Source organism: Acartia tonsa, chromosome 15, assembly GCF_053477335.1.
Source record: "Acartia tonsa isolate MP-2025a chromosome 15, ASM5347733v1, whole genome shotgun sequence".
NCBI classification, from domain to species: Eukaryota; Metazoa; Arthropoda; class Copepoda; order Calanoida; family Acartiidae; genus Acartia; species Acartia tonsa.
The window spans coordinates 7,864,141-7,888,515 of NC_137274.1; the positions used below are offsets into that span (position 1 = coordinate 7,864,141).

The window sequence follows — 24,375 nt, forward strand, 5'->3', positions numbered from 1 at the left end:
TTTTACATAGATGTTTATACTTTCTAATCTTACCCCTACAGACCCTGCAATTGTCCAACTTCTGTCTGGAAATCCTAACTGTGTATGATAATAAGTTTCACCCGTTTTTAGGCCACAGCATTTTCCCTACTAATATTTATTTACACAGTCGCTATATAGACAGACATTTAGTTAAGTAATCTTGATGGATAAGACAATAAAAGATAAATTAAGGTACACCCACAATGATGATAAACAAAATTACATGAAATTATCAATATAAAGTTTGTACACGGCAAGTTTGAACCAAACAATCAATATTTAATGAATAAAAAGTACAAAAAGTTATTAAGCGAGATGAGAAACATTGGTTTCCTGCAAAATTTACAGTCCAATGTCCCCCATTCCTGGTTATAATTACATCTTTGTTCCTGGGGAGTTGAAAGACTTGTCAACATTTGATTACAGGATCCTTGGGTACCTTAACATTGGTGTACTGTATCATTCACTAACGGATACACCACTAGAGGCCTATGGAAAACACATCGGTGTTAACCCTTTATTTTAAAATCTTTAAAAAAAAGTAATCAAACATAAAAAATCCTTTTAAAAAAATAATTGTATATAAAAATTTTAAAAAAGTCATACATAAAATTTTTTTTGGGGGGGAGTTCATATTTTTAAGAATGATCTCTTGGGAAATGGTTTTAGCATTTTTTACAAGCTGTTCAAGAACCCAAAATCTATGAATTTGCTGAGGCTGCTTTTTCATGACACTCTAACGTCAGGTCCATCAACCAAGGATAACCTTTGTCTAGAATTCTTAACTGTGTATGGCAATGAGTTGTGCCTGTTTTAGGCAGAGATATTTCCTCTACTCTATCTTTAATGTTACCCCTCTGACAAAGCAACATCTTTTGCTATGGCACTGTGATGAGCCATGGGAAACAATCCTATACCCTCCCCAACAACAAACAGATGAACTACATATTAAGCAACAGTCACATATTATGGAATTATAGAACTATCAATATACCTACCTAGATTATAAAACAATTTATATACCTATCTAGATTGTAAAACTATTATTATACCTACCTAGATTCTTAAACTATTAATATACCTACCTACATTATAAAGTTATTAATATACCTACCTAGATTATTAAACTATTAATATACCTACCTACATTATAAAGTTATTAATATACCTACCTAGATTATTAAACTATTAATATACCTACCTACATTATAAAGTTATTAATATACCTACCTAGATTGTAAAACTATTGATATACCTACCTAGATTATAAAACTATTAATATACCTACCTAGATTATAAAACTATTAATATACCTACCTAGATTGTAAAACTATTATTATACCTACCAAGATTATAAAACTATTAATATACCTACCTAGATTATAAAACTATTAATATACCTACCTAGATTATAAAACTATTAATATACCTACCTAGATTATAAAACTATTAATATACCTACCTTGATTATAAAACTATTAATATACCTACCAGGATTATAAAACTATTAATATACCTACCTAGATTATTAAACTATTAATATACCTACCTAGATTATTAAACTATTAATATACCTACCTAGTTTATTAAACTATTAATATACCTACCTAGATTATTAAACTATTAATATACATACCTAGATTATTAAACTATTTATATACCTACCTAGATTATTAAACTATTACTATACCTACCTAGATTGTCAAACTATTGATATACCTACCTAGGTTGTAAAACTATTATAATATCTACCTAGATTATAAAACAATTTATATACCAACCATAGACGTATAAGAGGGGGGGGGGGGGTAAATTGGGGATTACCCACCCCCAACCATTTAGGAGGGGGTTTTTACCCCCCCAAACAATTTTGGGGGGGTAAATACCCCCCCCCAAATTTAAAAAATCTCAAACAAAAAATTTTTTAACACTAAATATTTAACAAAATTTTAATTACCCCCCCCCCCCAAAAAAAAAATTTTACCATGGGGGTAAATTTTGGTGGGGGTAAACAAAATTTACCCCTGCCAAAAGATTTCCGTGGGAGTAATTACCCCTCTCAAGCTAATTTTACCTCCGGGGTAAAAATTTTGGGGGGGGGAGTAAAAAAATTGGCAGTGCGCATTGCGCGCCATTTTACCCCCCCTAAAAACGAATCCCCCCCCCCTTAAAAAATTTTTACCCCCCCTCCCAAAAAAAAGCTTGGACGCCCCTGATAACAACCTAGATTATTAAACTATTAATATACCTACCTAGATTATTAAACTATTAATATACCAACCTAGATTATTAAACTATTAATATACCTACCTAGATTAGCTGTTGTTATGTGATTACTTAGTCCATGATGATTGGTTCTAAGCTGGTCATTACTCATCCTTCACAATTGGATTACATTTATACCATTTGAAAAAACAAGGATGATAACATCCATAAAAAAGGCAGATAAACAAATTGGCAAGTCAGAATAACTTTTATCATCACTGAGGAAGTACATCAATTTATCATCCAATGTCAATTTGACAACTGTAGGTATACTTATTATGGTATAATATAAATCTTTTCCTATGATTGTTGTGTTTGTGACTCGCCTATCCATAATTTCATTTCAAAATTAGTATTTATAAATAAACCTCTAAACAGCTTTCATTTGTATGTCTGTTTGTCCGTTTATCAGACAGTTAGTCAGTCCATGATGCTATTTTTATTTAAAGATTAGTTGGTTTATTGTTCATCACTTTACCTCTATTCCTCTCCATTCTCAACCCTTTTTCTTCCCAATTTTATCCGTTCCCTTCTAATCCCATCCCATTTTGTTCCAATACCTTTCTTCCAACAACTTTCTCTCTCCCTCCTTAATTTCTTATCTGAATTTATTCCGTTTCCCCTCCTTCTCCTTCCAAAGCCTTTCCCTTCCCATCCTTTCCAAATTAATTCCCATATCTTTTTACCTACCATTTTCTCCCCTTTTTACCTACCCATTCTTGTCCAGATTCCTTACCATTATTTTCTAATCCCATCCCCTTTCTTACCAATCCCTTTCAAATTCAATTCCTTTCCCTTCCCATCACTTTCTCTTCCCATCTCAATTCATTCCAATTCCTTTAATTTACCAATATCCCTTTAAATCTCTATCCCTTTAAATCTCTTTCCCATCTCTTTCCCTTCCCTACCCTTTCCCTGCCTTCCAATCCATATCCCTTCCCATCCCTTTCCCTAAAAAATTGTATTCAAATAATTTGTAAATCAGTTTCTAATTTTGTAATATCCTGTAAGTCAGCATCAATTAGATGATTGATAACCTCTAAATCATCTTCTAGTCTGTAACCCGAGGTATCCAGGTATCCTAAATAATAATATCGAAACATGGAAAGAAAGCAAAGTAACTTTTCTCCTATTTCTAGCCCCTGCATGGGGCTCTAACCCTTCAGGGCCAATTCCCTAACCCTGTGGGTCAATAATTACCATTTACCTAACCAAAAAATACCTATCAAAAGCTACTGGGAAAATATGACCACACCCACTCTTTTGCTTTAATTCCATGATCCACAATATTCATGAGAATCGTTGCAATTAGATTTGAAGCACAGATATGTTTAAAAGGACACTATCCTAAATACAAATAAAACAATTATGTCAAAAAGGATAATGTCAAATAATCATAGATAATAAAAATATTTACAAGAAGTGCAGCACTTATATTTGAAGAACAAAGTTCCCAAGAAATACAAAGAAACATTCATGTCCAAAATTCCCAAATAATAACAATCATATCCTTAATCAGTGAAACAAATACCAAAGATCCCTAAAAATGGCACTATCCTAAAAGCGAATAAACAATTATGTCTAGAAGTATCCCAGAGATACAGTTAATTTTCTAGATAACCACAGAATTTAAAACTTCAAATTCACAAGTTAGTTGATAGAATATCCTACCTAGTAAATATCTAAATTTAAAAAACCTACCTATTGATATTATTATAATTATAAAACCATACGTAGTAAATATCTGAATTATAAAACTAGTGATTATCAAATACTTATACCTACATATATGTCAATTATCAAACTAGTTAATATCTAACAAAAACCTACAAATTAAATATCAGAATTTTAAAACATACCTAGTGAATATCAGACACATAAACCTACCCAATGAATAACTGAATCATATTAACGTACCTAGTGAATTTTTATTTTCATTACTATCCTCAGTTTCATCTTGTGTAGCAACAGTGGTAAATTCTGAATAAATGATATTCATTTTTGGTGGTTTAAACTGATTTTAACCTATTTTTGAAAGGTATATTAAGAATATACTTTGACACCTGTAGAATTTTACTGCAGAGCAAAAAATTAAATAACTTTTTTGGGGTAATTTATTTTACTATAGATTAAGTAAATTTTGCTACATATTGATGTGTCTTTTCTTTTTGGGTAAAATTCTTATTTAAAACGCATTTTTCTTCATAAATTGATTAAAACATAAATATAGAAAAAATAAGCTCTTTTATTTTACTTATAAAAAAACATTAAAAGTTAAATATGAAGGATATATGATCAAAGAAACAAATTATGCACGATTCAGCATTAACCAATAATAAAAATAGAGTGTTTTCACAAAGAGACTTAGAAAGAAAACCAGATTTATCCAGAAAATATGAAGAAAATTGTTATTGGTTATCCTTCCTGAAGAGTAAAGAGAGAAAGGAAAGTGAGAGAGGGATAGACATAGAGAGAAATAAAGAAAGAGGAAGAAAGAAAGAGAGAGAGAGAGAAAGAGGGAGAGAGAGTAAGAATGAAAGAAAGAGATAGTGAAAAAGAGAGAGAGCGAGAGAATGAAACGAGAGAGAATGAGACAAGAATGAAATAAAAAGAGAGTTAAAATAAAATAAAAGAAACATAGAAATATGGAGAAATATTTAGAGAGAGAGAGAGCGAGAGAGAGAGAGATAGAGAGATAAAGATAAAGAGAAAGATATAGGAAAAGAAAGAAAAAGAGATATATGAAAAAGAGTAGGAGAAAGAAATAACAAAAGAAACAAAAGGAGAGAAAGAGATAGAAAGAGAGATTGAGAGAGGGAGAAAGAAAGGGAAAGAGATAGAGGAAGAAATAAAGAGAATAAAAGAAAGTTAGAATAAATTATAAACAACCAGAGAAATAATGAAAGAAAAGATTTATAGAGAGAATGAAAAAAAGATATATGAAAAAGAGAGATAATGAGGGAGATGTGAGAGAGAGAGAGAGAGAGAGAGAGAGAGAGAGAGAGAGAGAGAGAGAGAGAGAGAGAGAGAGAGAGAGAGAGAAAGATGGAGAATGAGAGAGAAAAAGAGGGAGAGAGAGAGAGAAAGAGAGAGAGCGAGAGAGAAAGAAAGAGAGAGAGAAAGAAAGAAAGAAAGAAAGAGAGAGATAGAAAGAAAGAGAGTGAGAAATGGAGAAGGAGGGAGAGAGAAAGAAAGAGAAAGAGAGAGAGAATAAAAGAAAAAAAGAAATAATGAAAAAAATAAGTGAGAGATAATACGCACAGACAACGAAAAATTGTTATTTATAGAGTAGCCTTTCTATCAATAAAGTTCTGCAAAGTGATAGGTCTTTGAATTAAGAAATCTTATTGCTATCTGTTTATACATCTATACCAGGAATAAGGTATAACCAACAAGGAAATTAATTCGAAAATTGATTTGGGGGGCAAAATAACGCAACCTTTATTAAATTGCCTTTTTCAGCTGTCGTTGGGGGGCAAAATTTGTATTTCACAATCGAGAAATTATAGGGTAATTGCGGCATTCTCATAATATTGAGCTTTATTTGTAAACAAAAAACATAGTGATTGCAGACAATAGTTTGTAGGAATAATAAAGAAGGACTGTCCACAAGCAGAAAAAAAATTTAAAAAAATTTTAAGTTGAAATCATCATGATCAAAATTCTGACCTCTAACCATTAAGCTATTCCACACTTTTTTTTTGTGCTCCTTTAGTGGCGACTCTTTTAGTTTTCTTTCCTATTTTTTGCCTCTCACAACGCTATATATGTACCCAAATTTAGAATATTTAGAGGATAAAATATAAAATCTGTCTATAATCAAATAGAAAAAAAAAGTTTTAGGAATATAGTTAAAGTTTTTATAATTCCTTTTTATTCATTTGGACACACCTTAAAAAATAAATATTCTAGTTTCAGAGATTTATTTTAATAGAAATAATAGATCTAGATGGTCAATCTGGCCTTTTAATCTGTCGAACTGTAAACTTTTTTGTTTATTTAAACAAATCTATAGGATTCTTTCCATTTATAAGAACAACAAAAATGTTATGTCATACGCTTCACATTATACAAGAGAATAATTTTTTACATGATACATATACCTAAGCAAAGTGTTATCCTAAAAAATGTTACTTTTTACAGCAAACTAAATAAAAAAATAACTGTCCTTTTGCATCAAAATATATACACTATCTAACCATTTATATGGCCTTGTTGTTTCTTTACTTTTTGCCTATTGTCTGATTTTAAGATTATGTATCTCTGTATATCTAATATAGAAAATCTTCGATATTAACAACCAATTAAAACTTAACACGCACATCACAATAATTGATATAATATATGTGGATATATTGACAGGAGAACATTGTTGTCAATTTGGTTTTTTTTTTAAAATTTATTCTTTGGTGTACACTGTACATACATAAAAAAAGAACAATAATAAATAAATATTATGTCCATTTATATGTACAGTCAAATTTTAAGGATATGGTTTTTTTATATGAAAATTTCATCTTTCTTATAGTACTCATTTATTTGTCAGTTCCTTCATCCAGTATAGGGGAGGGGTTGGGTATAGGATGTTGATGGGGGTATCGTTGTTTTAGCCAGATGCAAGTATAATTTTATTAGAGTACATGCAAATCTGGTGCAATATCCATTTAATAATATATCAATTACCATAGTATGAATGTTTTAGTACTAACAATTGTATCTTCGAAAAAACAGGTTTTAAGCAAGTATGGTGAAATAGGGCTAAATAATTAATCTGCTTGTTGGTTATAGCTAGCTGCATCTATACTCTAAATTTATTTTTCTATCAACCAACTTACCAGTCTGTCTGTCTGCCAACCGTCCAAATTCTGACTCAAAAACCGGTTTCACACAGTTCAAATCAGACTCCATTGCCAGCCTTAGAATCCTATAATAGTTATTTCTTGCGTCATACTATAAACAGCTTTCGCGGATATAAAATGTACAATTATAAGATTAAAACCAGTTTTTTTAATCCCGAGGTGCCGAAGGCATGGGCTAAAAAAACTGGTTTTTATCTTATGATTGTATATTTTATGGATATAATACGATGCTAGACATAGTTCTTTCGTATGGATGAGAACCGGTTCTAATCCACCGGATATTAATCGGATTCAAACGAATCCTTACAAGTTAATGAGATGTACTCTTATTTTTAAGGAGCCGGCTCCGATAACTTATGATTAGCCAAGCTACTCTATAATTCACTCTGTCTGTCCGTCTGTCACTCTGTTACGATATGGGGAAAATTAGATTTTTGTCAGATGTTATTCAAGAATGGTATATGATTTTTTGTGAAGATTCGCATAATTTTCTTGGTCTGTCGTTCTGTCGGTCACGATTACTAAATTTTCGTGATTTTCTACCTATATCCTTATACTAAAGTAACAGGATGTCTGTTTGTTTGTCTGTGTGTTTGTACCGAAGGATCTTGCTAACCACTGAACCGATTTGGTTCTCCTTAACAGGATAGCTTCTCATAGGTCCCGGGAAGGTTTATAACTATTTTTTGGGAGGTGGGACATCCCCAACCCCCCCAAAAAAATGAAAAATATCGCGATGCTGTGAGTATTAGTGCAAAAAATATGACGTAACAAAAAAAATTAGCCAATGAGAGGCCACTATAAATTTTACCATTAGTCAATAACGGCCTCTCATTGGCTAATTTTTTTTGTTACGTCATATTTTTTGCACCAATACTCACAGCATCAATATCGCTCCCCCCCCCCCCAAAAACAAAAAGAATGAAAATTTTTTAAACTAAAATTAAAAATGAGATGGAGCAACGGGCACCCCCCCCCCCCCCCCAAAAAAAAAAAAATTCCATTCCCCCCAAAAAATTGTTTTTTTCTTTTTCTTTTAAGATATGAAATAAGAAATTGGGTTTACAAATTCGACTCCCCTCTACACAAGTGCCCCTAGAGGCCTGTAGGGGGCGTATCCGCTAGTATGTTTATACTCACAAAAAATCTGAATTTTACATATTTATTCAGACATTACAAATTGTTACTTGCATGTTTGCACTCTTCAGATGTCAATGTAAAACTCAGTTTTATAAATAATTTAAATTTTAAGGATTTTTACAAATATTTTGGAAGATTTTTTAATACATAATAATTATTTTTATATATGATTTAACATAAAATGTATAACAAAAGACCTTAAAATCAAAAGTTTCAAAGATTTTTACAAAAAAACCAAACATTTTTTATAGCATAATTGAAAGCGAAGCTTTTCTATAATTAGGGTCGGTCCGTCCATCCGTAACGGTTAGCTTTTTCCATTAATTTAGGCATGTTATAATTCTGCTATCGATTCAAACTTTGCATGATGATTCCTGTAGTAGTTAAGTACGATTTAGATAGTGGATCAACTCTATTATCGTTACCAGAATCTCCGTACGTCCATTTTAAATATATTGACTTTTAAACTGTTTTTAACCTATTTTTTTATCATATATCAAAAATATACTATGACACCAGTAGAATCAGACTGCAGAGCCCAAATTTGAATTAAGTCCCCAATAAACTTTTTTGGGGGGATTTAAAAATCAATTTTATATGTTGCTGTGATCATTTTGATGGAAGCAAAAGCATTTTTTAGTTTGGGGTTAAATTGTTTCTTACAGAACAATTTGATGTGATTCAGATTATATCAATACAATAATAAAAACTCTACTCTGTTCGATGCAAATAATTTTTTTCTAAAACAATAATTTATATAGAAGAAATTTAACATTAAAATAAAACATATTATTCTGAAGTCTAAACCAATTAAAAGTCTCGTTTCATTTCAGTTTTTTACAATTCAAAAAAGAGTGTTTTCACAAAGTGACTTATTTCCAATGTAGTTAAATAATTTTTATTGAATTAAAATGAAAAGAATGAAAACTATACACATAAAAGATACATGCTTTTTAAAAATATTTAAAAAGATAAGTTTGAATAATCTTATATTTTATCATATTTGTATATGTGACAAAAAAAAATTTGTTGTATTGCATAAACGTTTGTTGTCATCTTTCACTATTTAACCCTTTACAGCCAATTTTTTTGTGTTTTAAATAAGTGATGGAAAACAAGCACGATAAAGTTAATTCATTGATATATTGTAAAGAATTAAGTTTTTAATGAATTAATTTAGATGAAATCAAAAGGCCTAATTTTACTCTATACCAGAATACTATATATATGAAGCAAAACACTTTAAAAGCTACGAATTTTACCCAAATAAAAAAAGACCTTTTGCTCTGATCAAAAAAGACCACAGCAACAGTAAAATTAATTTTTAAATCCCCTCAAAAAAGTTTATTGGGGACTTAATTCAAATTTAGGCTCTGCAGTTTAATTCTACTGGTGTCATAGTATTTTTTTGATATATGTTTTAAAAATAGGTTAAAAACAGTTTAACTTTTTTAACAAAAAATTTTTGTGTGATATGATAATCCGATTGATCTGAATTTTGGAGTTCTGATTCCTAGGACAAATAAGTACAGTGTTATAAGAAAAGCATCTCTATAATCAAGTCCTAAAAATGTAAGTATGTCCTTAAACAGTATTCTGTATTTAAACAGATTAGGTATAATTTTGTCGAAACTTTTATATTTATATCTTGCATATTCAGTTCTGACACTCTGCAAGAGTTAATGTTCGTCTGTCCTACCGTTTCAGAGCTTTTCTTTTATGGATGTTGTCATCATAAATATTTTTAAAAAAAATATCTTAGATTAAATAGTTTCAGGTAATTGATCAACAGAAACTATTCTGCATATATTTAATGATTACTTAATATCTGAACGGTAGGATAAACGAACGTTAACACTTGTAGAGTCTCAGAACTGAATAAGCAGAATATTAATACATAAGTCTAAGTAAAATTGAAAGTAAATTTGTTGCAAAAATGATAATATTTATGGATATACTCTCGATACTCGCTCGATCAGTCCTTTCAATCTAAAGGCACTTCCAAGCTTACATTTTGAGTACTTGATTGTAGAGATGTGTCGCTTATAACATTGCACCTTGTAGTAAAAGGAATCAGTATACCAAAAATCAGATGATTCGGATAATTTTAACATACAAAAATTTGTTTTCAAAAAAGTAAAAAATCCTTATGTTTCAAATGGACATACGGACTTTTTAGTGATTATAGAGTTACTACTCTTTCTAAAGCGTACTAAGCTACTACAGGAATCATCATGCAAATTTTGAAATTGATAGGACAATTCTAACATGCCTAAATTATCGAAAAAAGCTATCCGTTACGGACTGACCGACCCTAATTATAGAAAAGCTTCGCTTTTAAAAACTTATAAATGAAAATGTTTAAAATAGAGATACAGACTTTCCTGTAACTATAATAGAGTTGCTACGCTTCCTAAATCGTACCTAACTACTACAGGAATCATCCTCCAAGTTTATAGTTGATAGGACAATTCTAAATTAAGGAAAAAGGGCAACGCTCCTTAAGGGGCTTTTCTTCGTTTTTTTTTCACAGTAGCTTTTCTCTTATTTCTAGCCCCTGCGGGGGGCTCTAACACTGCGCGGCCATTTGCTTAACCCTGTGGGGCAATCACCTAACCCAATATAACCTAACCTAACCTTAAATAACCCATCAAAAGCCATTTTAAAAATACGATGAATCGCCCCTTAAGAGGCGTTGCAACGTAAAAGAGTATTCCTGGAAAAAGCTAACTGTTACGGACCCCTACCCTAATTATGGAAAAGCTTCGCTCCTACTGACCTATCAATAAACTGTTGGGGGGTGAAATTGTAGTTTTTATGGATGTATTGAAATTGTGCACGTCTGCTTCGGAAGGCGCTTTCCAAACATACCTAGATAGATATAGATAGATAGATAGATATAGATAGATAATTAGATAGATAGATAGATAGATAGATAGATAGATAGATAGATAGATAGATAGATAGATAGATAGATAGATTGATAGATAGATAGATAGATAGATAGATATATATATAGATAGATAGATAAGATACATAGATAGATAGATAGGTGTATAAATATTTTGAAAGTTAGATACAAAAATATAGATAGTTATTTTTTTATAAAGTTATATAATTCACCTAAAATTAATGAAGATTATAGAGTTGCTACGCTTCCTAAATCGTACATAATTATAATAGGAATCAACAGGCAAAGTTTGTTATGACAGTTTTAACCTGAGAAAATTAAGGAAAAAAGCTATGCGTTCCAGATGTACGTACGGACCGACCCTAATTATAGAAAAGCTTAAAAATTTAGTTTGATAGATTTTTTTCTTTTTATTGGAGGATTTTTAACTTTTTAGTAAATGTATTAAACCATTTTGAAATTTCCTTATACTAAGTAACAGGATATTTTATGTCTGTGTGTGTGTACTGAAGGATCTCGCTAACCATTGATCCGATATGGTTCTCCTTTACAGTATATCTTCTCATAGGTCTTAGGAAGGTGTCCCTAGAGGCCTCTAGGGGCGTAGCTGCTAGTTACAAATAATCCAAATAATAATTTTTTTTTAATTATTGTATTTTATATGCTTTCTTTTAAAATAAAGGTTAGGTAATTAAGTGTTATAAAAGCCCTGTAGAGGTTGAACCCGAAGTTCAAAAATGCAGCTTATACCAATAACGAAATTAATTCGAAAAAAATTGCGAACCTATACGTGCTTTTCAGCTGTCGTTGGGAGGCAATAAATAGTAAAATTGACGACCTGTTTCTTTGCCCACCAATCATTACAATTATTGGTTGAAACGTTTGATTACTAATGAATCTACCAATCAAAAGTCTCCAAAGTTCTAATGCTAACAAATAAGAAAACGTTATTTTAAAACTTTGGGGACTAGTGTAATAAACCATGAATAAGGTATAACCAACAAGCAAAATAAATCTAAAATAATATTTGGGGGGCAAATGGAGAGGTCGTCAATTTTACGATGTGTTGCCCCCCAACGACAGCTGAAAAACACGTATAGGTTTCGTGATTTTCTTCCGAATTAATTTCGTTATTGGTATGAGCTGGTAACAGCCCATTGTCCCTCTTGTCCCTCTTTCTCCCTATTTTTATTTGGCTATTTGGTTCTATTAAAGGTTTGGGTAAAGCCATGTTTTGAAAATAGTCAAAATTATCTGTCTATCTATCAATATAATCTATCTATCTATCCATCTATTAATTAATCTATCTATCAATCAACGTACGTAATAAAAGTATCTATTCTTCTATCTGCTTAATTAACTATAATACTTAACGTACTTATTATAGACAGCTCTCCGAGAATATTAAAATAAAAATTAAAAGAATAAATCCGGTTGTGTTAACCCCGAGGGGCCGAAGGCCTTGGCTAATTAGTATTAATGTTATAATTTTTATTTTTATTTAGTATTTGTGGAAAATTACCTACAATGCAAAGCTATACACGATTTTTAGTATGGATGAGAACTGATTCAAATCCACCAGATATTAGTACATCTTGACAACGGATTTTTTGGATATCATATCTTTGGCCTTTTATTTTTAAGTTGAAACACGAAGAAGAGCTAAAAAAAATGCACATTGCTTAGAAATTGTTAAAAAAGCCGTGCTATCGATATCTTTCGATTTTTAGAAATCTTGCACTAGTTATCCAGTAGAGATAGAGAGATAAAATTATGTTTTAAAGTAACTTTGTAGGTTAGCAGATAAATGAAATTCGAAAAAAAGTGTATTTTGAGTATTAGATCTATTATCCATCCATCTATATAGTAATTGAATCATTTAACTATCTATTTAACTATCAAATTTAATTTAAAAATCTATGTATCTATCTTTCCATTTATCTATTTATCTAACCATCTATCCATTTATCTGGCTAACTATCCCTCTGTCCATCTATCTTTCAATCTAACTATCCATCCATATACCTCCCATCCATCCATCCATCAATCTATTTAATTATCTAACTATATATCCACCCACCTATTATCTATCTAATCTATCCATCCACCTATCCATCCATCTGTCTATCCCTCTATCTACAGATCTAATCTATTAAACTATCAATCTATCTAATCAAATAACAATCTAACAATCCATCTATCTATTCATCTATCTATCTATCCATCTATATAATTAAATAACTATTTATGAATTTATCTATCCATTCAGCTATCCATCTATCCATCCATCTATCGATAGATCTATCTAACTATCCGTCCGTCTGTTTATCTATCCATCCATCTATCTCTCTATCTATCTAACAATCTATCCATCAATCTATCAATGTTTTAACTTACATCATGTTTAACTAATTCACTATTGTCCATTATGGGCGGTCGAACGGCCGCGTTATTTGACGGCGGCGGCGGCTGCCAGTGATTTAATGGCCAGCCGGACGGTAAAACGGCGGCAGTTCGGCCGCCGCTGTTATAATCACTCTCCTTGCCGCATGTCCAATTCATACTAACAATTTTTAAGCCAAAAAAGTGTAAAAAAAAATCCTTTTTGTGCCAATCTTTAAGTTTTATGCATTTATTAGTATAGTAAATATTTTTAAGGACTTTTTAGGCTGTTTAGAATAAGTGCAAAAAATGCTTGAAAAGAGAAAGGGAATGGGGAAGGGACCGGTAATGGGGAAGGGTTGTGTAGAAGAAAAAGGCAAAGAAGAGGGGGGGGGGGGAGGTACATACAAAATGGAAGGCAATTTTAGCAAGCTTTGCTTTCAAGGGTTGTCAACGTTTTAGAGAAAAAATGTAAGAGTTTTAAAGCGAAGCTTTCTACAATTAGGGTCCGTCTGTGCGTAACGGATAGTTCTTATGTATATTTAGGCATGTTAAAACTCCCCTATCGATTTCAAATTATGCATGAGGATTCCTGTAACAGTTAGGTACGATTTAGGAAGCGTAGCAACTCTATGGTTCATACAAGATTGTCCTTAGGTTTAGAGAGAGGGGACAATGGACTGCAGATTATACTGGTCCCCAAAGTTTTATAAAGACAACTGACACGTTGTTGGCTAAAAATCTTTTGGGACTTTTATTTTTTCGTATTCATTCGAATCCGGTGGATTAGAACCGGTTCTCATCCATACGAAAAAAACTATGCCTAGTATTGTATTATATCCAGCTTTTTACGAATATAAAAATGTACAATCATAAGATTAAAACCAGTTTTTTTAGCCCGTGCCTTCGACATATCGAGGCTAAAAAGCTGGTTTTAATCTTATAATTGTACATTCTATATCCGCGGAAAGCTGTTTATAATACGATGCGAGAAATAACTATTATTATAGAGATTCTTCGCTTATAACAAAGTGCCTAATTGCCATGTGAATCATAATATGATAATTCTAAGATGAATTGGATAAACAATGGCTGATAAATTGATTTACATCCCCGATGATGATACATAAAATTACACCTTCTGAAGCGTAAAATTGGTGGTTTGAACACTCAATTTAATTAACCAGCCAATTCAAAAGTCCCCAAAGTTGTTAAGCCAACAAATAAGAAAATGTTTTTATAAAAGTTTGGGGACAAGTGTAATAAATAGCCCATAGTCCCCTCTCTCTCTCTCTCTCTCTCTCTCCCTCTCTCTCTCTCTCTCCCTCTCTCTCTCTTTCTCTCTCTCTCTCTCTCTCTCTCTCTCTCTCTCTCTCTCTCTCTCTCTCTCTCTCTCTCTCTCACTCTCTCTCTCTCTCTCTCTCTCTCTCCCTCTCTCTCTCTCTCCCTCTCCTTCTCTCTCTCTCTCTCTCTCTCTCTCTCTCTCTCTCTCTCTCCCTCTGTCTCTCTATCTCTCTCTCTCTCTCTCTCTCTCTCTCATTCTCTCTCTCTCTCTCTGATGAATATATCATATAAAAAAAAATAAATAAATATAATAAATTAACATGTCTTGGATTACGAACTTAATAGTTATTATTAAATATTCATGTTAAGAAAGTTTTAAATAGGACAATTCTAACCTGTCTAAATTAATTATAAGAGGTAGGTGTTATAACTAACCCTAATCATAGAAAAGCGCGTCTAGTTTGGCTACGAAACTGATTAATATTCGCTGGATTAAAACCGGTACGTGCTAGCCATACTGAAAAATCATGAATCATATCGTATTATAGACAATTTTCAACTAATAATAAAATTAATAAATATATTTTTTAATTTCTTTGAGAGCTATATAAAAATGAATAATAAAATTACAAAATCTAATGTTTTTTATAGTAGCGAAGCTACTCTATAATTCGAAATGTCAGTACGTCTGTCTGTGGGGGAAATGTTATTTTCAAAGTAGCTTTTCTCCTATTTCTAGCCCCTGCGGGGGCGCTCTAACCCCACGGGTAAATCACCCTTTCAGTTTTTAGATAATCCATGGCGGTCGAACTGTTTTAAAATAGCTTTTTAGCTACTTTTAGATTTTGCAACTAATTTTCAAATATATGTCAGAGAGAGAGAGGGGACGATGGGCTGTTTATTACACTAGTCCCCAAAGTTTTCTTATTCGTTGCCTTTACAACTTTGGGGAATGAATTTTGATTGGTTGGTTTATTTAGTTGAGTGTTCAAAAGTTTCAACCACTAATTGTAATCTAGAGAAGGAGTAATTTTGTGTATCAGCACTGGGGATATACATCAATTTATCGGCCATTGTCTTATCCCTTTAGATCCCTGCTTATATGTGGATGAAAGGACAAGTTTTTTTGATTTTAAACATCTCTTAGGTGTTTTAAGTCCGATCTTTTTTTTTTACATATATTTGATGTTTCTTTGTCTGATTTTAATTTTTTTATATCTCGCTCGCATCGTATTATAAACAGCTTTCCACGGATATAAAATGTACTCCTTTAAATTTAAAACCTGTTTTTTTGCCCGAGATGCCGAAAGCACGGGCTAAACATAAAAGCTTCTCATGGGTCCCGGGAAGATTTTAAAAACTATTTTGGGGAAAGAATCGCCCTTATAAAAATAAAGGCTCCCCCCCCCAAAAAAAAAATTTAAATCTTCTAGTGGGTATGTTCGTAGATTATATCATAACTAGCGGCTTCGCCCCTAGCCTCTAGGGGCTTTGCCATAATAGTTAATACAAAAAAGATAAGTATTTCTGGTGCTGCCATTTTTTTGTGAAGTAGCTTCCCCAGAAATTTTTATTTTTCGGGGAGTTGGGGGTGTCCTACCCCCTAAGAAAATAGCTGAAAACCACCACAGGACCACTAGGTATATACCCTAAAGAGTAGAATCCGATCGGTTCAGTGGTTACCGAGATCTTAAGGGACGGACAGACGTCAAGCTACTTTGTATTATAGAAGTAGAAATTTTATTTTGTCTAAAGCATAATCTCAGAAATTGTTGGTTCCAATATGAAGAACTTTTTAGTTTAGTTCTATAAATGTCTTGGGAGGGTGGTTTTAAACTATTTTCCTGACCTCAAAGCCCTCTTCTAAAGACTAAAGGCGAAGCAACTTTTTAAATTCTTAAAAAGTTAATATATTATCTGATAAAACACTTTAAGACGTAATCATTATACCTAGTAGACATAAGAATCGCCATTTAAATAAAATAGAAATATAGTTTAGAAGTTAACATCAAAACTGATATTTTATAATTAAGTAAAATTTGATTTTGTTTGTAAATTAAGATCTCGCTGAACCGTTTACGTACTCCAATTTAAGAAAACTTTAGAAAAAAATGTCTGGGTTGGTTTTAGGCTATTTATTATATATTATTTAATGGTTTAATGTTGTTTTAATGGTTTTAGACGTTTTATTTATATTTTTTCTTAATCTTCACATCTTTTGTGATTTATTATTGACGGACAGACAAACTGCCCTACAATAAACATTCTAGCTGCGCTCTTTTTTGGCATATTACACCCCCCCCCCCCATCCACATAAACCTCCTTCCCGCATTACAAATGTCTTGCCTCTGATTTGTCCAAATTTGCCGCCAATATGTAATTAGCTATGGCATGGCGGCAATTTTTAGGGTTACCAACGTTTTTTCAAAATTTCTTTTAGTGTGTGTGTGTGTACGTGTGTGTGTGTGTGTGTGTGTGTGTGTGTGTGTGTGTGTATGTGTTTGTGTGTGTGTGTGTGTGTACGTGTGTCACTGTGTGTGTGGCTGTAGATATTTTAGTATGCGACGAATGTAATTTAAAAATTATCTATCTATCTATCTATCTCTCTATCTATCTATCTATCTATCTATCTATCCATCTATCTATTTAACTATCTTTCTATCTATCCATCTATCTATCTATCTATCTATCTATCTATCTATGCTTCAAATGTCACATGGAAAATGGGGACATTAGAATGGTACCCAACGTTTTATAAAGACCTTATTATATTTGTATACTGAAAACTTTTGGGTACTTTTATTTAATTTTGATTGGTTGGTCCAAACTAGCAGTTTCCAAACTTTGCAACCAATAATTTATCTCGTATTCATTCGAATCCGGTGGATAGGAACCGGTTCTCATCCATATGAAAAAACTATCTCTAGCATCGAATTATATCCAGCTTTCTACGAATATAAAAATGTACAATCATAAGATTAAAACCAGTTTTTTTTAGCACCTTCGGCACTTCGGGGCTTAAAAAACTGGTTTCAATCTTATAATTGTACATTCTTTATCCGCGGAAAGCCGTTTATAATACGATGCGAGAAATGACTATTCTGAACCTCATTGGGGTTGAACACAGGGATCTAGAGGGATAAGACATTGGGCAATAAATTGTTGCACATCCCCAATGATGATACATAAAATTAGCCATTATGTTGATTACAATTGTTGGTTGAAGCGTTTGGACACTCATTTAGATGAACCAACCAATCAAAATCAATGAAAGTCCCCAAAGTTATTAAGCCAACGAATAAGAAAACGCTTTTGCAAAACTTTGGAAACTAGTGTATTAAACTATGTCCTCTTGAATTGGGATGTACATCAATTTATCGTCCATTGTCTTATCCCTCAAGATTACTGAAAATGGGAAAATGGCGTTTCAATCGATTTGTTTCGTTGAATCTTTAAATTGTTGTACAACCCTAATGATAACACACAAAATACCCCATCTGTAGATTAAAATTAGTAATTGAAACGTTTGAACACTCAACTTAATAAATTAACTAATTAAATTAAATTTAGCAAAAGTCCCCGAAATTGTTAATAAGAAAACGTTATGGCAAATCTTTGGGGACTAGTGTAATAAACAGCCCATTGTCCCCTCTCTCTCTGCTTTTGTCTCTCAATTGATCTTTTAATTGCTTTTAATGAAACTCCGTGTTTAAAAGGAAAAAATCTGAAGAATTATTTATCGCATCGTATTATAGACAGCCTTCCGCGGATTATAAAAAAACTGTTTTGTTAGACCCGAGTGTTCGAAGGAGCAGGCTAACAACTGGGTATTTATTTATATTATGATCTTTATTCGTACAAAATTTCTGTAATACGATGCTATACATATATTTTCAGTATGGATGAAAACCAGTCCTAAGCCAGCGGAAATTAATTGTATTTAAAGTCATATTGGAATAGTTTTTTATAATGTTGTATTATATTTATATCCAGCTTTCCGCGTACAGTAGAATGAAAAATTAGGAGATTAATTTGTTGGTCAGAGCCTTCGTATCGTCAATTTTATGATTTTCATTTTATTATTCGTAAAAAATTGCCTATGTATAATAAAATACGAAACATAATGTTTCATTATAGTTCAGAACCAGTTCTAACCCAGCGAATAATAAACGGTTTTACTTTTGAAGCCAAAATGGAATAGTTATTTATCGCATTGTATTAAAGTAAGAATAAACAAGGATGACAACATTCATAAAAGCGAAGCTCTGAAACGGTATGACAGAAGAACATTATCTCTTTTAAAGTGTCAGAACTGAATAATCAGAATATAAGAATCGGAGCAAAATTGTAAGTAAACTTGTTGAAAAACTGGATAATGTTTATGGACATACTTACATTTTTAGGACTTGATTATAGATTTGCTTTGCTTATAACATTATACTTTGTTGTCCCAGGAATCAACATACCAAAAATCAGATCAATCGGATGATTAGGTCACATAAAAATTTGTTGTTAAAAAGTAAAAATATCAACATGTTTAAAATGGACGTACGGACATTCTTCTTATGATTATAGAGTTGCTACGCTTTCTAATTCTTACCTAACTACTAAAGGCATCACCATGCAAAGTTTAAAATCGATAGGACAATTCTAACATGCCTAAATTAACGAAAAAAGCTATCCGTGTGTGACAAACGGACGTACGAATAAAAAAAAGTATTAGATTAATTCTAGTTTTGTTATTTTCGTAATTTTATAAATTGAACTAGCGTAAAGTGCCGCCAAAAATGACGTCATACAATACAAATGACCAGTTTAAATTATTCCATTGGTCAAGTACAATTTATACTGGCCTATCATTGGTACTTTGTATTGTATGACGTCATTTATTTTGAGGCACTTTACGCTGTTTCTATAAATTTTTCTTTATTATTCGTGAAAAACTGTCTTAAACTATTGGGCTTCTTTGGCTTAACAACTTTGGAAACTTTAATTATATATTATTGGTTGGTTCATTAAGTTGAGTGTCCAAACGTTTCAACTTCTAATTCTAATCTACAGAAGGGATAATTTTGTGTATCATCATTGTGAAATGTACATCAATTTATCAGCCGTTGTCTTATCCCTTTAGATACCAGGAATTTAAAGTGATAAGACTATGGCCGATAAATTAATGTACATCCCTAATGATACACAAAATTACCCCTTCTGTAGATTAAAACGTTTGGACACTCAACTTAATAAAGAAATAATTTAAAATTGATGAAAAGTCCCCAAAGTTGTTAATCCAACGAAAAAAAAATTATACATAGATCTTTGGGGACTAGTGTAATAAACAGCTTATTGTCCCCTCTCTCTCTCACTCTCTCTTTCTGTCTCTCTCTCTCTCTCTCTCTCCCTCTCTCTCTCTCTCTCTCTCTCTCTCTTTCTCTCTCTCTTTCTCTGTCTCTTTCTCTCTCTCTCTCTCTCTCTCTGTCTCTGTCTCTCTCTCTCTCTCTCTCTGTCTTTCTGTCTCTGTCTCTCTGTCTCTCTCTGTCTCTCTCTCACTCTCTCTCTCTCTCTCTCTCCTTCTCTCTCTGTCTCTCTGTCTCTCTGTCTGTCTCTCTGTCTCTCCCTCTCTCTCTCTGTCTCTCTGTCTCTCTGTCTCTCTCTCTCTCTGTCTCTCTCTCCCTCTCTCTCTCTGGTAAATCCCTTATTTTCTATAGCATTACAGACAGACATACAGACGGACGGATAACATGAATTAAAGAGCTGCTTCGGTACCAAAAAAAAAACTCTTTTAAAATTTGCGCTATAGATACAATTTTTCTGCTTTTTTTGACCAATTTTATTATTTTATTTCAGCAAAAAATGGCATTTCTTTCTCCGGGGAGGGAGGGGACATTGGGCTGTTTATTACACTAGTTCCCAAAGTCTTATAATAACGTTTTTCTTACTTGTTAGCTTAACGACTTTGGGGACTTTTATTGAATTTTGATTGTTTAATTCATTAAGTTGAGTGTCCTAACGTTTCATTAATTGTTATCTACAAAAGGGGTAAATTTTGTGTATATTTATTGGGGATGTACATTAATTTATCAGCTATTGTCTTATCCCTTTAGGTCCCTGCATTTCTTTACATTCATTCAAAAGTTCAGCAAATTTTGAAAGAAGCGCAGCTTTATTATAATTAAAGTCTGTACGTCCGTATGTTAGTCCACTGAACTCCCCTGAAAAGAAAAATTTTATAAATCAAGTATGATAACATTCATAAAAGCGAAGCTCTGAAACGGTAGGGCATTAACACTTGTATGGTGTCAGAAATGAATAATATAAAATATAAATGTATAAGAGTCGAAGCAAAATTGCAAGTAAATTTGTTGAAAAATAGCTTGATGCAGGATAATGTTTAAGGACATACTTACATTAGGACTTGATTATAGAGTTTCTTCGCTTATAATATTGTACTTTGTTGTCCCAGGAATCGGTATATCGAAAATAAGAACAATCGGATAATTGGATCATCTAAAAATTTGTTGTTCTAAAAGTGAAAAAAATCAATCTGTTGAAAATGGACGTACAGACATTCTGGTAACAATTACAAAGTTGCTACGCTTTCTAAATTGTACCTAACTACTACAGGGATCACCATGCAAAATTTGAAGTCGATAGGACAATTCTAACATGCCTAAATTAACGAAAAAAGCTATCCGTTACGGACGGCGGGCATACGGGCATTATTTAAAAAGCGAAGCTTTTCTACAATTAGAGTCGGTCCGTACGTCCGTAACGGATAACTTTTTTCGTTAATTTAGGCATGTTAGAATTGTCCTATCGATTTCAAACTTTGTATGGTGATTCCTTTAATAGTTGGGTAAGATTTAGAAAGAGTATTAACTCTATAATCATTATCATAATGATTGTACGTCCATTTTAAACATGTATTTTTTTTTTACTTTTTAACAACAAATTTTTATGTGATCTAATTATTCGATTGATCTGATTTATTTTTGTACTTGATTCCTGGGACAATAAAGTACAATGTTAAAAACGAAACAACTCTATTATCAAGTCCTAAAAACGTAAGTATGTCCATAAACATTATCCCGTATCAAGCAGTTTTTCAACAAATTTACTTACAATTTTGCTTCGACTCTTATACATTTATATTCTGATTACTCAGTTCTGATAGTATACAAGTGTTAATGTTCGTTTGTCCTACCGTTTCAGAGCTTTGCTTTTATGGATGTTGTCATTCTTGGTTTTAAGGGAGGGAAGGGGGGGGGAGATTTCTCTCGATATACCACTCCACAATAGATTTATTAAACCTTCCTTGACCTATAAAAAGCTTCACTGTAAAGGAGAACCATATCGGTTCAGCGGTTAGCGAGATCCTTTGGTACAAACAAACACATAGACATCCTATTACTTGTAAATAAATATTAATATTGCTGCGCTATTTATCGACATTATTGTCCTAGGTTTTTAAAATTTTATTATTTTATTGCACAAAAAATTGCAACATATTTCCAATTTTAACTGTTCTTCTTTCTCTCTCTCTCTCTCTCTTTTTTGCTTTATCTTTCTCTTTATCTCTCTCTCTCTCATTTTTTCACTTTATCTTTCTCTCTTTATCACTTTATCACTTTCTCTCTCTCTCTCTCTTTCTCTTTTCTTTTGGTCTTTTTACGCATGAGTGACAAACGTCATAGTGAACATTACATATAAATTATTTTGATTCTATGACAGAAAATCTTTTAAAACTTTGCTAAAAAATCTACCAACTTTTGGTTATATTTCTTGACATAACTTATTAGTATGAAAGCTACTCTATAATTCTGTCCGTCCGTCAGTCAGTCAGTCAGTAACGCTAGGGGGGAAACTTGATTTTCTCGGCTTCTATTAGAGATAGACAGCTGAATTTTTTAGTGAAGATTACTATGCCATATGTTCATCTAATTTTTACATTGTTTTGTCCATATGTCTATTAATTGGGGTGCTAGATCGATTCCTAGTTTTTCAAGTTTTTGTGATTTTCTCAACTCCTGTTCAAGATAAACGGGTGGAAGTCAACATTCTACATATTTTGACCAAGTTTTAAAAAAACTTACTATTGGTCCTGGTGCTAAATCGAATTTTGGATTTTAATGTTTTTCTTATTAGCTTAATGCTTCAAAAAAAGACCATTATACAATTTTTAAAGGTTTCATGATTTTTATGAACCCAGTAAAAGTGTCTGACTCTGATTATGACGTAAAAATAAATTAGCCAATGAGAGGCCAATATAAATTTTACCATTTGTCAATTACAGTGTATACTGGCCTCTCATTGGCTAATTTTATTTACGTCATAATAAGAGTCAGACACTTTTACTAGGTTCGATTTTTATCATAGAATTATTTATGACATACTCTATATATCATTTTCTTCAGATGTCCATTCATAATTTTCGAGCTTTGCTACTTATGGATGTTGTCATCCTTGTTTCTTTCACTTTCTCTCTCTCTCTTTCTCTTTCTCACTCTCATTCTCTCTCTCTTTCTCTTCCTTTGTCTCTATCTCTCTATCTCGCTCTCTCTCTCTCTTTCTCTTCCTCTCTCTCTATCTCTTTCTTTTTCTAACTCTCTCTCTCTCTCTCTCTCTCTCTCTCTTATTAACACACGTTATCCTATTCGTAGACTCTACCAGGGATCTAAAGGGATAAGACAATGGACGATAAATGTACATACCCAATGATGATACACAAAATTACTCCTTTTGTAGTTAAAAATAGTGATTGAAACGTTTGAAAACTAAACTTAATGAGCTATCCAAATTCACTGAAGTTCCAAAGTTGTTAAGCCAATGAATAAGAAAACGTTATTATCAACTTTTGTGACTAGTGTAAAAAAGCTAATTATTGTCCCATCTTTCTCTCTGCTTTACAACTATGGAAGTTTTTTTGGGGGGTTGGCCTGACAGACAGTAGTACAAAGCTAGCTATAGAAAAGCTATCAAATCAAGGACAACATCCATAAAGAATCCACAAAAAAAACTTGAATGGGGGAAAATGTGAAAAATATAAAAATAGCCAAAAACCTGCTGAAACGCAGTCCGACCGCCATGGATGTTTAACAGTTTTTTATACTCCTTAATGATGGGAATGTTGTCATAAAGTTTCAGCCTTCTATCTGTTGCAGGAGCCGAGAAATTTCTGTTTCCCCCAATTCATTACTTACGTACGGACGGACATTTGGAATTATAGAGTAACTTCGTTATTAAAAAAAGCCACATTAGATTAATATTTATATTTCTAACTATAAATTTATATATTTTATTTTTTATTGTTATGGTAATAACTTTAATTAATGTAACATACTATCTCATAAACGGCTTTAATAGGAAAAAACACAAAAAATCTCTAAAATAATAATTTTCCAGTTTGAATTTGAAACGTATTAATATCCGCTGGATTAGAACCGGTTCTCAGCCATCCTGAACAATCATGTAAGGCATCGTATTACAGACAATTTTCCACGAATATTAGAATAAAAA

The 24,375-nt window shown here is 32.1% G+C and overlaps 1 protein-coding gene across 1 annotated transcript; it reads right to left on the bottom strand.

Moving 5' to 3' along the window:
• Positions 1-3,251: 3,251 nt before the first annotated feature.
• On the bottom strand, positions 3,252-13,865 carry LOC145307585 (uncharacterized). Its single transcript, XM_080150039.1, has 5 exons — positions 13,594-13,865; positions 11,065-11,156; positions 7,122-7,210; positions 4,204-4,266; positions 3,252-3,367 (listed from the first exon to the last, which is right to left on the bottom strand). The coding sequence occupies exons 1-5, from the start codon at positions 13,756-13,758 to the stop codon at positions 3,252-3,254; spliced, it is 525 nt and encodes a 174-aa protein (XP_080006165.1). The 5' UTR covers positions 13,759-13,865.
• Positions 13,866-24,375: the final 10,510 nt, after the last annotated feature.